Below are 15,617 nucleotides of genomic sequence, written 5' to 3' on the forward strand. Positions count from 1 at the left end.
TCATCCATAGTAATGAGTGAATTCTAACTCAACATAAGTATTCTAATGCTCCGAAAGGTAGGTCGACATGTTGCTGTCAGGCACGGGAGGCTTGCAAGTTTTTCCTTCAGATATAATAAAAATGTTACCAATTTGTCCTCAGGAAATATAATCAAGAGGACATCTGTTCTATTTATCAAAATTCATGCATCTGCTTCATTCTTTTCCTTTCATAGTATACATAGCTACCACCTCTCACTTCCTGTTTCCTTGCTTTCAGAGAGAGACAATTAAGAATGAGATGCTTTGGAAGAGTTTTTTTTTTTTTTTTTTTTTTTTTTAAATCCATTTGCCACACAGAAGTGAGACTTGAGAATCAGAAAAGAGGATTCATTTTTGTACTTATGACTAAGTTTCTGAAGGATTTTCAGAACACTTAAAGGGACATATCACTAGTGGGGAAAGTATGTTAATTAATGATAAATTCTTGAGGAATTTCTCAAAGATAATTAAGGTGACTCTAAGAAAACAATCAGAAACACAAATAATATACAAATATATTTATTTTAGTATTATTTATAATTACAAAAACTCAAACCAAATTCAAATTCAAATTTCAAATTCAAATGTTCTATAATAGAGGAATGATTAAACAAACAACAGTACATACATGTGTTGGATTAGTAGATCTGAATTAAAAATCATGTTTTATAAAATAGTAAATGGCATGAGGAAATGCTTGCAATATGTTCAGTGCAAAAAAAAAAAGATGCACAGCCGTATTCACTATAATATCAATTAATGATATTAATTGCTTGGAATAATCTTAGATTAATTTTATGTTTTGACATTTTCAAATTACAATTATAATAAGCATGCTACTTTTTTGGTAAGGAAAAAAGAACCCTCTTTAATAGTGAAAAAATAAAAACAGTACTCAACTTTTCAGTTTTCCAAATATAATTACCACAAACATGTTATACTGTTATGCTGGGGAAAATGAAACTCCTGTCTTTTAAAATAGCAAATAAATAAGGCAGTAAAGCAGTCACGAATATGAAGTTTTCAAAATTATGACAGCAGTTATAAGTTCAGTCCACTTTTAGTTTCAAAACTGTTTATCGGAGCTAAATATTTGACTTATTTTATTAGTAATATGACTCCAAGTATTTAACATCACTTAAAAATCATCTTCTAATATTTCACAAAATCTAAAGAGCTTCTGAGGAAACCTTGGCAGGTTTCGTGTGTTTTCATGTGAACATGCTCACTCATCAGGACCAGGGCTCTTTAATTTGTGGGTACCCCAGGTTCCCAGACTGGCTGCTTAGTGTCTCAGTTATGAAAAATGTGCTCACTTAATTATGAACCAATCAGCTTTCCATTGTATTCTAGATAAGAAATTGACGTTTTATCTATATTGCTATCTTCAGTATGGCTTGACTTAAAAAGACCCGGTGGCTCTTTGCCACTGAACAGATAATGAATTGCAAATAAATCATTCAGTTGTGTAGCCCAAAGAAATGCTGAGAGCACTCTGAGGTTTCTAGTGCCTTAACAATGTTTCTTTTTTACAATAATCATGACCCATATTTATCCACTTAGTCACAAATAAACTTATTTAAGTATTTCCTTAAGATAACATCAAGAAGATGATATCCATATCTAGAAAATAAACCTCTAAGTAGCTGAACTTATGTTAAGAGTGATGTAGTTAATTAAGAGTGATTAATTCTTAATCAGATTCTAAAAAACAGTTTTCATTGAGAGAATATCAGAAATAATTGGATTTTTCCTATTAAGTTATAGTCTTTAGATAGGGGAAGGTCTAGAATTTGCAAAGCAAATTCTGAGAATGCCATGCCAGACAAAATTCAAGGTTTGGGAGGTGAGGAGGACTTTTTTGAATGATGTCACCAGGAAGTGGATTTAAAGCAGACAAAGCTTGGCAGGTTGCACTGGACTGTTCATATCAACTTCTCTGGAAAAATGTGAATTGCTCAATAAGCCCTCAGTTGTCCCTAAAGTAAATCAGCTATGAAATATAATGGTGAACTTTGGACAATGACTCGTGCATAATTTCATTCTGTGACCTCAATTCATAGAACATGATTCAGTTTCAGACCATTTTATGAAATGGTTTGAATCCTTTCAAGACTATCACTGTTAAGCAGTTTCTAAAAGGCATAAAATTAATCCATAAGAGGTACAGCAATTCATTTAAACAAATTAACTTTGAACTAAAAAAAATTCACTTTGAACTAAACACCTGCAAAGTAAAAGCCAATAACACTACTACACCATGCTGCATTATGGTCTTATAGAAATGAAGCACTGAAGGAAAAATGGAAAAAAAAAAAAAAACCTTCCAGATTAATCCTTTACATTTTATGGGAATTGATAGTGAACTAGCACAATCCCAACATTTTGAGATTTTACTATAGAACGGTACACTGGGCATAATAGGGTTTTGCTTTAATGTACATGTACTTATTTGCGTTTAATTGTTCTCAGATTAGAGCCAATTTACAGAATCCATTGATTTGCTTGTGCTTGGCACTTTAAAAATTGTTACAATCTCTTTCACTTTGCAACACCAGATATTCCACAGAGACTGCTTTAGTTTGAAAAGATCTTATCCTTTGTTTTTTTTAACAAAATAAGTATATTAAGTAAATTTTAGTGTGTTTTTAGGACTAAATAGTATAGTTACATTTGAAGATGGGTGGGGGATTCAGTAAAATGAATACAAACTTTAATTATTCGAATATGGATGATTACCTTCAATGAGCCCCAGAAAATAGATGCCTGTGATGCTTGCTCAGTGAGGTCATGTGGATAGCTACTTGACTTAAGAATCCAAGTTCAGGGCCTCTACATTGTTTCAAAAGCATTATGGAAATGTGATACCTCCACCCCTCACCCAGTTCCTGCTCCTTCTCCAGTGCCCCAGCGCATCACAAGCCAAAAGTTAAAAGAGTTTACAGAACCTTAAATAAATGTCCAGAGAATAAAGTCTATGATATAGGTTCAAAAAGAGCCTTCGACAAATTCAATTACTTAGAAAAGAGGAAATTGTACAAATTTTACATACACTTATCCCAAAACATCCAACAAGTGTTTGTCGTACAGTTGACATTTGACCATAAAAGCACACATTTAATATGCTGATCAAGATTAGAGGAACCATTAACAATCTTTCTGGAAGAGCCAGTATAATGTCTTTGTTGAAACTGTGTCTAGGATACTTGAATAACCTTATCAATCCTGGATGTCAAAAAAAAAACCCCACGGAGGATTGACCTAACTTCCAAATTATTTTCAAAATTGTAGTAACTCCCACTGAAAAAGGCTGTCTCTACAGTGTAGAAAAATTTTAGCTGACAGGCAGAAGTGTGTTAGCTAGCCAGGGCAGCATGCAGATTTGATTCCTTTCCCTAGTCATACTGAGTTTCCAGGATGGTCTCTGAACCTGTTCTTGCCTGACATAAATGAGACATGATTCCTCTGACCACCTGATTCAAATTTTTATTACCCAACGAAAAAACCTGGGATAGATCTTTAATGGAGGGGAGAAGCCTGCTAACAAGAATCAAGGTGTAAATGAAAGCAAGTTTGGGAGTTAAAGCGGGGAAGTCTGTTACTACTACATTTTGTATAAAAAAATCACATACCAAATCTCTGCTAAGTGTTCTAAACATTTTTAGCCATACGGATACTACGGTAAAATTCCATCTTATAAAAATAGGTCAGAAGAAAGATAATTTTTATTAAAATTGTGTTTTCTGAGAAGTGGAAAATACCAATTTAATCTAAGAATCTGTGTAGAAGGAAAAGCAGATAATCTGTTCCATTTCAATAACCATAATAAAAGCCAAAATTACCACTTTTCTTCCCTTTTCCCTTTATGAAGAAACTAGAATATTTTTTTAAAAAATTGTTAAAATTCCCCCAAAAGTACATGAGCTCATGCAATTCTCTTATTAGACGTTAGCTACTATTTATATTAGAAAAAGATTACTAAACATTTTTTTATGTTTCACTGATTACAAATTTGCTGGATTTCTTATTTTCTAATCATGTTTGTGCTGAAAAGACATCTTGTTAATCTGATCCAGTTAACCAAGCTGTGGGTAATTATACTGGTAATTTGTAAAGGTTATGATAATGGCTGGTAGTTTTGCACTGAAACAATTATTTTCCAGCCCAAAATGGAAACTTTTACCACATGTAAACTTGAAGCTGCCTTCAATGGGAAAGATCAAGGCCGGATGTGAATGATCACTGCTTACTGTCACTCCTTCCACCCCAGGAAGAGCTCAAAGTACACACCTTATTAGTAATGGGAACTGGCTTTTTCAAATATTTCTCAAGAGAAGCAGGAATTTACTAAACTGAACTGTGTGAAGTAAAGCAGATGGCTCTTGAGCAGGCAGACGCCTTCCTTGGGTGATGTCAACATTGCAACTAAAACCGGTTTTTGAGAAATATAATAAAACAAGTCAGTGCAAACAAGAATGATTTGGTGAAGATGATGATGATCTTTGTCTATTTACTTATATTTATGTTTCAGCTATTTGAGAAAGTCAAAGAAGTTTGTCCAAAAGTGCATGAGAAGATCAAACCTATTTACGCAGATCTCAATCAGAAGGACTTAGCCATCAGCAAAGAGGACATGCAGGAGCTCCTGTCCTATACCAACATCATCTTCCACTGCGCAGCCACTGTGCGCTTTGACGACCCACTGAGGTACCTTCCCATTTCCCCATCCTGGCTTGTATATATGTGTGCATGTACACATGTGCAAGTTTCTTTATGGTGTCTACTAAAAAATTTTAAAAAAATATTCAATGAAAACAATATATACAAAGAAGCAAAATTCCAAAATTCCACCATCCAGAGACGACCATCTAATATTGTAGAGAACATACATTCCAACTTTTCTTTTTACACCTATTATTATATGATCTTTAACTTGACAAAAATGGTATCCCTATTAAGAATGATATTTTGCAACCTATTCACTTATAATTTGGATGTCTTTCATTACCAATAAATATTCTATTATTGGGAGGTTGAGACAGGAGGATTGTAAGTTTGAGGTCAGCCTGGTAATTTAGCAAGACCTTGTCTGGAAATAAAAATAAAAGAGGGCTAGGGTTGTAGTTCACTGATAAATTGCCTCTGGGTTCAATCCCCAGTACTACAAAAAAATTATTACCATTTGTATTGACTATGACATTTTATTACATGTGTATGTAATATACTCAACCAGTTCTATATTGGTGATCATTTGGATTGTTCTAATTTTTCACTATTATAAACAACTCTGCAATGGAAATTTTTGTTTATATGTATGTATATGTTTATATGTTTGTGTCTAGATGTATTTGTAACCCTTTGCGTACTCTCTTTGGAATAAATTTACAGAAGTAGAATTTTCAGATACATATTAGATGTCTCCAGGTTATGAGAAATTTTCATTACATTATAACATTAGTTGCTCTTCAAAAGGTAGTGTTGACCTACATTGTTCCTGTGTATATGAATACTTATTTCTTACACTCACAATATGATTCCTTAATTCTTTTTAATGTTGCAAATATGATAATGGATATGGTATTGTATGTTTTTATTTTCATTTTTATTTTTTGATTATGGGAAAGTTTGGCAATCTTTATATGCTATTGACATTTTATTCTTTTGTGAAATGCCTATTCATGTTCTTTTCCTTTTTTCTATTGAAATATTTTTTCTTATTAATTTTGAGATTTCTTGGAAAATTCAGCATACTTTAACAATTCTTAATTTGTCTTCCAAATCTTTATCATTTGTGTAACTTTCATAATTTCTTCTATTATATTTTTAGTTTTATTTTTGCATTTAGACCTTTGATTCATTTAAAATTTATATATAAGAATAGTCAGGAAAAATCTACAAACAGAAGAATGATGTAGGCATGAAGGTAGAGTTGCTATTGCTTTTCTTGCAGATGGCTAGCTCTTAAACAACATTTATTAAATTATTTATTTACATTCTATTGAAATGAAACTCTTATCCTCAATTCTTTAAATTCTTAGGCTTTCTCTGCCAATACCACACTGTTTTAATTACTGTAATATTTATCATATTGGACAAGTATACCAAGAGCACTCCTTTTTAAATAGAATTTCCTTTTTTCACTTGATTATATTTCATGTTTACATTTAGAGTAATTTTTCCAAGTTTTTAAAAATTTTGAGAGTTTAGTTAGCACTAACTTGAATATGTAGATTAATTTAGAAAACGTATTTAAAATAGTCTTTCCATTTACTCCATTAATTAAGTTTTGTGTTGTGTTTTGTTTTGAACCCAGGGGCACTCCATCACAGAACTACATACCCAGCCCTTTTTATTGTACTTTGAGTTGCCCAGGCTGACCTTGAACTTGTGATCCTCCTGCCTCAGTCTCCCAAATCACTGGGATTACAGAAGTGTGGCAACCATGTCCATTAATAAAATCTTAATATTTTCTTTATATATCCATTTCTGATTAACTTGATTTAATAAAAAATGTCTAGTTTGAATGTGCACCTTCCTTACACCTTATTACCTTCTCTAATTTTTGGTCATACACAGAAAAGTTGGTGATGTTTTACATAATTTTTATAAGGGAACATATTATTGAATTATCCTCAGCATCCTAGTCTTTTGAAAAAGCTTTTTCTATTTGTTTCGCAAAATGCCATTATAAAATCTGAGAGTGATTTTTATGATTGCCTTTTCAAAACTTTATATCTGTTCATTGATTTTATTTTCCTCTCTTACTGCAGGGCTGGGATTTCACAACAATATTAAGTACGAGGAGTGATTATAGACATCCTTCCTAGCCCTTAAAGCAGTGTTCCCGGCTTTTCACCATTAAGTAGGACACTGGCCAGCAAACTGAGATGTACATTTTTTAATAATTTTATTTCTATTTAAGTAAACTTCTTTAATTAGAGAATAGATATTAAATGTCATTTTTAAACATTCAGAATATGTATAAATGATTATATGGTTGTTTTCTCTTTGATTTAAATTAGAGTATTAGGTTTTCTGATATTAGATAAACCATGTACTCCTGCGAAGAACTGTCATTGCTGCCGCATACTGTGTTTGTAGAGCTTTGGCTTTGTGTTCTATTAGTTACAATTTATGGTTTTGACCTCAATTTTCATGTCTGACCTGGATCTTTACAATAGCAACTTACATTGTTCATTTAAAAATCCACAATTTACTTGTAATTTCTAACTTTTGAGTTAGATGCTTAATTTATGTACATTTGTTCTTTTAATGGCTGTTTATAAAAACCCAGTGATGAATTCAGAGGATCATGATCTTCCTTCCAGTTGATTAGAACCAAGTAACCTGTAAGCACGACGTGTACTGTGCTTCAGTAAAGAGGACTCAGGCACAGATCACAGCATCAGCACGACCAACTCCAGTGTCTCCCAGCTCTGTAACCTAGACCCATCCCTTCTCTCCTTGTTCTCCAAGGCAGCCTTGTTGATATGCCAGTTATTGGAGTAGGCACGGTCACAACAGGAGGATGCTGTGTCACTCATCATGTATCCCACTGCTTAATCTTTTCCAGACATGCTGTGCAACTTAATGTCACTGCCACCCAGCAGCTCTTGTTTATGGCCAGTCAGATGCCAAAGCTTGAAGCCTTCATACACATCTCGACTGCCTATTCCAACTGCAACCTGAAGCACATCGATGAAGTGGTCTATCCATGCTCCGTGGAGCCAAAAAAAATCATCGAATCCATGGAGTAAGTTGGGTCAACCAAAGGGATCAAGGAGTGGGCTGGTTGTTGCTCTCTTTGATTGTTTATCATTATTCATTAATAAAGTAATGAAGTGGGACATCCTTGCAGCAAAATGCTTTGAAAAGGTGTTAACCTCAGCTACCCTATCCTTGAGAGTTTCTTCATCCCCTAGTGGGGATTATACTGCTGATGGGGAAGGGATAGAAAATTCTTGAAGAAACCTTCTGTTAAATAATTAAGCACTGCATGAGGTACTTGGGAATACCATAGACATGATTTCTTACTTCTTAATGATACCAGTATTATCACTAGCTAAAGGAAGTAAAATGTAGAGCATAAAAGTTCAGGAAAAAATTTTGTAGTCAGACTTACATGAATTCAACTTATGTCTACACAACATAGTAGCTGTATGACTGAGCAAATTCCTTGGTCTCTCCGAATCCAAGTTCCTTCTTTTGTAACATGGGTCTATCTTATAGTTGTGATAATGTATTAAGTTATATAAAGCAATTATTATAGTGCTGGAGTATAATCAAATGCTTAGTAAAGAAGGACTAATCAAGAGTAGGAATTCCTCCAAGATCTGGCTGAAGGTGTCAGTCTCTTGACATATTCATCTGAGATGGGCTTTCTTTACTGTTGTATTGTGCAGTCTCCAGTATTTGTCTCTTCTTACCAAACAACAGAAACCACTTTCTCCTTCGGGCACTACCCAAGTATCAAAATAAATTCATTTCTGCTTTCCACTTCTCTGTTCTACTGCTCCATTTTACCAACTTTAGCTCTTTTAACTCTACATAAAAAATATTAAAGCAGAGAAAAAAAATGACTATTTTACAGTGAATTTGTCACATTATAATTTCATAGAATATAGTACTTATGTTTAGATATATATTTTTAAAAAAATGTTTTAGCTAAATCAGAAGTTTAGGGCAAACATTTTTATCTCTTCCAGGTCTGAGAACAGATATTTTTACCTGTCACTTAAAAATATCCAGGACAAAGAAAAGTGAAAGTCATCTAAAGGACCTTGAGGTTACTTGAAGTTGCTAATAAATGATGATTTGCTTCATTGGTACAAAGGAACATTTCAGAGTCCCAAGTCTGTCAGGATAGTTGGAGAAAAGTCAGGTGTAATTTGATGTCCAGAGTTGATGTCTGAAGTCAATATATATATATATATATATATATATATTTACATATATATACACATATATATGTGTGTGTATGTATATATACATATATATATAGTGACATATACATATATAACATATGTATATAAATATATATATTTTTTTAACAAATCAGTTCCATCCTGAAAATGCTCTGAGGAGAGCCTCCTTCTTATGGTGTTGTCTCTTGGAAAATATGGTTCTTTTATATTTGAGATGCACAGGAAAGGGACTGTCACACTGAGTTTCCTGCACCTCATTCCACTGCTGATCCCTCTAATGCCTGAAAGATCACAGTACAATTTGAGGCAGCAGAGGAGTTTCTGGGAGTTCACCAGAGAAGCATGTAGGAACATTAAGTTTCCACAGTGAGGAACTTCTCTAGGTCCTCCATCCCACTCCCTCCCTCCCTCCCTCCCAGACTGTGACCAGATACTGAAAACCCCTCAGTTTCAAAGAATAAACCCACCGCCCAGAGGAGGAATTGATTTGTCTTCAGGTCTTCAGCACCTCAGTACTCCCTCGAATGTACATCATACATGAAAGGTAAATGATTCATGACCAAACTGTCACTGGCAGTTGTGCAGATTTGTATATCTATCATTACTGCCCTCCAAGATAACAGTTATTAAAACAAATATGCAGCCAAGCAGAACTGGGAATGAAATTCAATTTTATCTAAACAGAATGCATTTGAATACAATTAAGGAACTATGGTGGTTTTAAATTAAAATAGAGGGAAAAAAAAAAAAAAAAACCCTTGAGGTTTTAATCCACTTGAGGATTAATCCACTATTGATCAACACAAAGTTTTATATTCAGGACCACCAATCCAGGTTCTTCTCTGTCAGCCGCACTCGTACATTTGTGCTGTGGTCAAAGCGAATTAATTATTCCTGTCCCTCATACCTTCTGCCTTTGTCTGTGATGGTTCTGTCCCTAGAGCCTGTTCCCTCTCTGCCTCCCTGGTGGGTCCCACTGGCACCCCAGCGCTCTCCCCTGACGCCCCCTGGCGGCCGCTCCGTTCCCTGGCGCTCACGTAGGACCCCGTGCTCCTCCTTACCTTGCCATTAACGCAGTTGTTGTAAACATCTGGTTGCATATCTATATTCTCCACTAGACAATGAGCTCCTCAAAGGAAGAGAGTGTCTCTTGCTGCTTTTTCCATCCCCAGTGTCAACACATAGAAGGGGCTCAAATGTTTCCTGAATGGATGAAAAGCTTTCCATGGCATTAGATGATTATTATTCCCACTGTTCTAGCTGGTTGATGACAATACTACCAACAATCTAATATTTGGGATGTGAAAATTTTATGTGTAACATAGCTCAAGTTCCACACTTCACTCTGTTTTGGATTGCCCTTTTTTCCTTCTTAAACCTTTAATTAACCCTATATGTGAGTTTTGAATAATACTTTGAATGCAGCTTAGCAAACCCTGCACAAGTAAACTGTCATGATGACTGTTTCCACAACAGAAGAGACTGCGTGTATAGGTACATATAGAAATATACATATTACTTTCCAAAATTTTCAATGACTTCACGCCTCTTTTGTAGTAGAAGTTTACAATTGGAGACCCATGCGTTTAAATCACTTAAGTACAGTGAAAGGCAATCAGCTAATTTCAGAAATGTACTTTGATTTGTGTAGTATATTCTTCCAGGCTAATTTATTTACTGCTTTAAGAACAAATGGAGAACAATAGCAACAGCAGCACTGAACTGAGTGTATGTCCTAAAAAGAGTCTCACTCAACCAAGGGATGTGCTATATGTGATTTTCATCTCCTCTCTGAACCTGGGAAGGAAGCAATTAGATGAGACAGTAGATGGTCTGTTGGGCAGGCTTAGAAAACCTACCTTAAAAGCAACTATTATCTATGTAGATATATGCTTGTTTCATTTTTTTTTTAAAGAATGCCTTAGTTTCCTTGACTCATTTTGTTCCATGTGCTTTAAGTGCAGTTGTGAAGATTTGTTTGTCCTGATGATAACCTGAGAATTTAGAACAGATAGAATTATTACAGGTGGAGCTAAGAGTGGTAAAGGTGGCCATCCACAGAATGCTACAAGCTCTTTTGTACTTGTATTCTTCAAAATCTATGAAACCAGTATTTGGAGTTGTTTCAATTTTAGGAACTTTTCAACCTTCACTAATTCAACTGAAATCAAAAAATAGTTGAGTATTCAGAATACATTGAGCACTAATGGAAGCAAAGCAAGGAAAATTAACACTATAGATGGTCTTTATGTTCCACCTAAATGTTAAATGAAAGTGATTAAAATTCATACTTGTGATTGTGAATCAGTCTTTAAATACTCAAGAACTTGTCCTGGGCTCAAAGCACAAACAAGTAAGATTTTTTACAATCAAAACAGCATGGTTTTCCTCCAGCTAAGAGAAACATTACATATTTAACTGACAATAGTTTTGTTGATCTTTTAGAAAAATGTAGATAGACTTGGGATTATCAAAATAGTTCTAACATAGTTTGCAAGAAGATTAGACTGATGTTATAGTGGTACCGTTACTCACAGTACCCGTTAGTTCAGAAGCAGGAGTATGCAATACTTGTTATTGACACTGCTTCAGAGTTCCGTAATCACTCCACTTGACAGACTTCAGAATTCACCAGAGATCTCCAGAAATAATTGTCAAGTTATTAGCTTAGGCTCTAAACAGACTTTCAAAATACATTTTATACAGTTACTAAAACAAATGAGAAGTCTGTCAAATAGAGTTGCTTTGTTTGTTGAGGCATTGAGTGAAATTTTAAAAACTAAAAGCTAAAGCCTTCAGAATTGGTTTGCTAGATTTTCATTGGACCACCCTGAATGAGTGGGGCTGCCACTGAAGTTCACTGGATCAAGGAGGCTGTGAGTCCAGGAACATGGCAGCTAACATATGAATGGTACTCAAAGATGTGTTCAACGACTATACTTGTGAACCTTTTGGAGAACTGAGGATAATATGAGGTTATATGAAATGAATAAAAGATTGCATATCTGTTAATTAATCTATCTGGGTGGCAGGAAGTTGAATTTCATTAAGACCAGGCATAGAAGAGAATAAGAGCTTATCCATTGTGGATAAGATACACTCATCCTTGCTATCCTGAGACTGTTCTGAATTCCACAAGTCAAACTAGAAGGTGGAAGTTTTGTTTGATTGTGTCTCACATTTTCCTTTTGGTCTATTATGCAACATATGTTGCTAGAATTTTTTTTTTTTCTACTTTCAGGTGGTTAGATGATGCTATAATTGATGAGATCACTCCTAAGCTGATTGCGGGTCGGCCCAATACTTACACCTACACCAAGGCCTTGGGAGAGATGCTGGTGCAGCAAGAGGGTGGCAATCTGAATGTGGCCATCATCAGGCCCTCCATCGTGGGAGCCACCTGGCAGGAGCCTTTCCCAGTGAGCTCACTCACCTGGATTCTCTGCTCAGCTGTCAAGCTAGGGTCCTTCTGGCACCAATTCTTTCTGATGTTCCTCTTCCCCCTTCCTTTAGCCTCCCTTCCCCTACTATCCCTCCTCCTCCTTCTTCTCAGAGTTTATAGCTGAGTGCAGCAAAGCAAACACAAATTGATTTTATTCCAGAAAAATTCCACGTTAGGTTCAGAATTTACCCAGCATGAGGCTCCTTTAGGAGTAACTCTGACTGTCCAAGAGTTGGGTAGAGATCTTAAATTGTTTCTAACTAACTCTAGTCTCAGAATTTCAGGGAAATAGTTTCATTACTTAGCTTTCCCACTATGGTTTATATAGTCAGAATGCTCCTTATGGACAGATTGATAGTATTGCAATTTCCAGGGTAAATATGAATCACAAAGCTCATTGTTTCTCAGTTTAGGAATAATAATTTTTTCCTCTCTCTATTGCTATATCCTTTCAAAAGGCACTTTTAATTATATCATCTTCTTCAAAGCAACCCTGTGAGGCTTCAGAGTCAGGTAAACTAGAGCTCCATTACTTACTAGCAATGCAAACTTTTGAATTGTCTCATCTATAAATCATGGTTGATATGACTCACTTGGGAGAGCTGATTAAGTGAGACAATGCTTGAGTAGTGTTTTGTGTAGTTACTTGTCCTAGAAAAAGATCAACAAATATTAGATCCTTCCTCTTTCCTTTCCATTATATACACACATTTTGATTTTTACAGATAAAGAAAGAGACATAATAAGGTCAACTGACTTGCTTAGGGCTTAGAAAAAAAGACATTTCTCCCTAACTGCTCCCAAACACAATCTTTCTTCTTAAGACCTCCAAGCATGTATATATGTATATATACGTGGGATGAACTCCAAAGCTATTAAAAGTTTTCCAAGAAATGATTCATTCCTATAACTCATATTTGAAATGTTTTCAATAGCTTAGAATTCAACTGCAGATAGAAAAAAAAAAAGTTATATTTGATGAACTGGTTATCAGATAATGATACTAAGACAAGGTCCAGTTTAGCTCATGAGAGAGTGTGAAACTACAGAAAACCATCCATACCTCCCTGCTATGAAAATCAATGTATACAGCAATACATGGGTGCCCATGTTCATAGCAATGCAGTTCACAATAGCCAAGTATGGAACCAGCCTAGGTGCCTACAAAATTATATCATTTGCAAGAAAATGGATGGAATTTAAACATTATGTTAAATGAAATAAGCCAGACTCTGGAAGTTCAGGGTCGTGTTCTCTCTCACATGTGGAAGCTACAGAGAAAAAAGGGAAGAGAAGTGAGGGAAATTCATGAAAATAGAAGGGAGACTAATAGAGTGGAGGAAGGAAATCATGGGAGGGAGGAGAGAAGAGAAAAGGGAGGTAGTGGGGAACAAAATTGACCAAATTGTGTTATATGCATGTGCAAATATGCCACAAAAAATTCTACTATTGTGTATAATTATAATGCACCAATTCAAATATTTAGAAAAAGAAAATTAATATCAGCAACATTTTAATTCTTGCACAGTTGGGAAAGGTGTAGGAAGTAGCCAGTGCTTTGCCAGTGCTTTGATCTTTGATCTTTGTTTGGAATCTTAGAAATACTGAATTAAAATATTCTATTTGCTGAGGTTTCTGTGTTCTTATTTGAAATGTATTAAGATTAGACTGTAGATGTTCCAAAGATAAATCAATTTTCTGAAATATGTAACCAATAAAGATCTTCTACTTTTTAGGGTTGGGTTGATAACCTAAATGGACCTAGTGGACTCATTGTTGCGGTATGTATAATGATGAAGAAATCATTTCTTGAAATATTGTGGAGAAATAATAACAAAATTCTTAGTTCTGGTTTAGCTTCATTGACCCCAAAACAGATTTCACTGTACTAACAGTTGGAACAACTTATCACCACTTTACTGATTGAAAAATAGAGGTAGTATGGAATTGTTTTCACTCTATGAGAATTTTATTATCTGGAAAACAGAGGTAATATGACATCACCAATTACTGTTAAGGGGTTTTATTTTGGCAAGTCTTTCAACATCAAGAATATTCCACTAGTTACCACCAGATGGGGATATTTCCTCCTTTGCTGTTTATTAATGACTTGAATTAGTGCAACACATTGAGGGTGCAGTAAAAACTTTACCCTCAAAGATTATTGGATTATTGACTTTATGCAAGAGTTTGGGGTTGGGGTGGTGACTCAGTGGTAGAGCACTTGCCTAGCATGTGTGAGGCACGGGATGTGATTCTCAGCACCACATATAAATAAAAAAAAAAAATATGCAAGAAGTTATGGGTATGCATAGATCAAGAATATATATACATACATATGCACATATACAAATATATATATCAATAACTAATTTTTAATCTAAGATAGTGTGGCAGAGGTTTCACATGTAAAAACTGGTGAATGTGGGAAACACTTCTTGGGCCACACACCCCTGGGGGAGAAGTACAGCTAGCATTCCTGGGTTCCCATTTCCCTGCAGTTCACACTGATCCAGCTGAGGTGTGGTGCTTCCCAGTTCATAGCTAAACACTTTAGAACCAGAACTACATCTTACTCTTCAGAGTACTAAATAGCAATTCAGTTATTTAAATGAGTTTAAATCTTATTAGGGATCACATGCTTCAAACAAGTTTCTGTTCTTCCCCAAACTAAGACCAACATGAATTAAAATTTAAAAAATGAGACAGCGAATCAAGTACAACTTTTCAAAGATAGTGACAATGAACTGCCTTCTTATTTCCAAATTTTTAACCAGTCCCTCTTTCTGTTCCCAATCTGTCTTCAACTCTTTACTTCTTACAGTTTAGTTGGTGAATGTTTGGTGACCTGTAATATTATGATTTTAACATGGAGCCAGAGTGGGTTTCATTAAATTGCAAAGCTGCACATTTATTCAAATTTTCTAAAATTTTCCCAAAACTGCCTTCTTATATCTAAAGAAGGAGAACTAGTTACAATAAAAAATTAATTAGGAACATAAGTGCTAATAATTGCAAATCAAAGCTGGAAATATGAAAATTAAAGCAAATTAACTTACTGCATGAAGTCTATCAATTATAAACATAAGTAAATTTCTCATTCTTGCTTCTATAAAACATCAGTGATCTGTGGGTCAAAGTAAAATACTGAATGAAAAATAAATAATCATGGTGTCCTTTCCCAAGCAAAAAAAAAAAAAAAAAATGTTCTGTTAAATGATAGAATTCAT

The 15,617-nt window shown here is 34.7% G+C and overlaps 1 protein-coding gene across 5 annotated transcripts in view; it reads left to right on the top strand.

Annotated features, from left to right (window-relative positions):
• Nucleotides 1–15,617, top strand: part of FAR2 (fatty acyl-CoA reductase 2) — a 181,821-nt gene that overhangs the window by 146,432 nt on the left and 19,772 nt on the right. For all 5 annotated transcript variants that reach the window (XM_079139386.1, XM_079139384.1, XM_079139388.1 and 2 more), the window contains 4 exons: nt 4,553–4,728; nt 7,595–7,774; nt 12,187–12,364; nt 14,124–14,168. In XM_079139386.1, the coding sequence (XP_078995512.1) occupies nt 4,553–4,728; nt 7,595–7,774; nt 12,187–12,364; nt 14,124–14,168 (579 nt within the window). The remainder of the gene's footprint in view (nt 1–4,552; nt 4,729–7,594; nt 7,775–12,186; nt 12,365–14,123; nt 14,169–15,617) is intronic.

Source organism: Sciurus vulgaris, assembly GCF_902686455.1.
Source record: "Sciurus vulgaris genome assembly, chromosome: 5".
Lineage (NCBI taxonomy): Eukaryota > Metazoa > Chordata > Mammalia > Rodentia > Sciuridae > Sciurus > Sciurus vulgaris.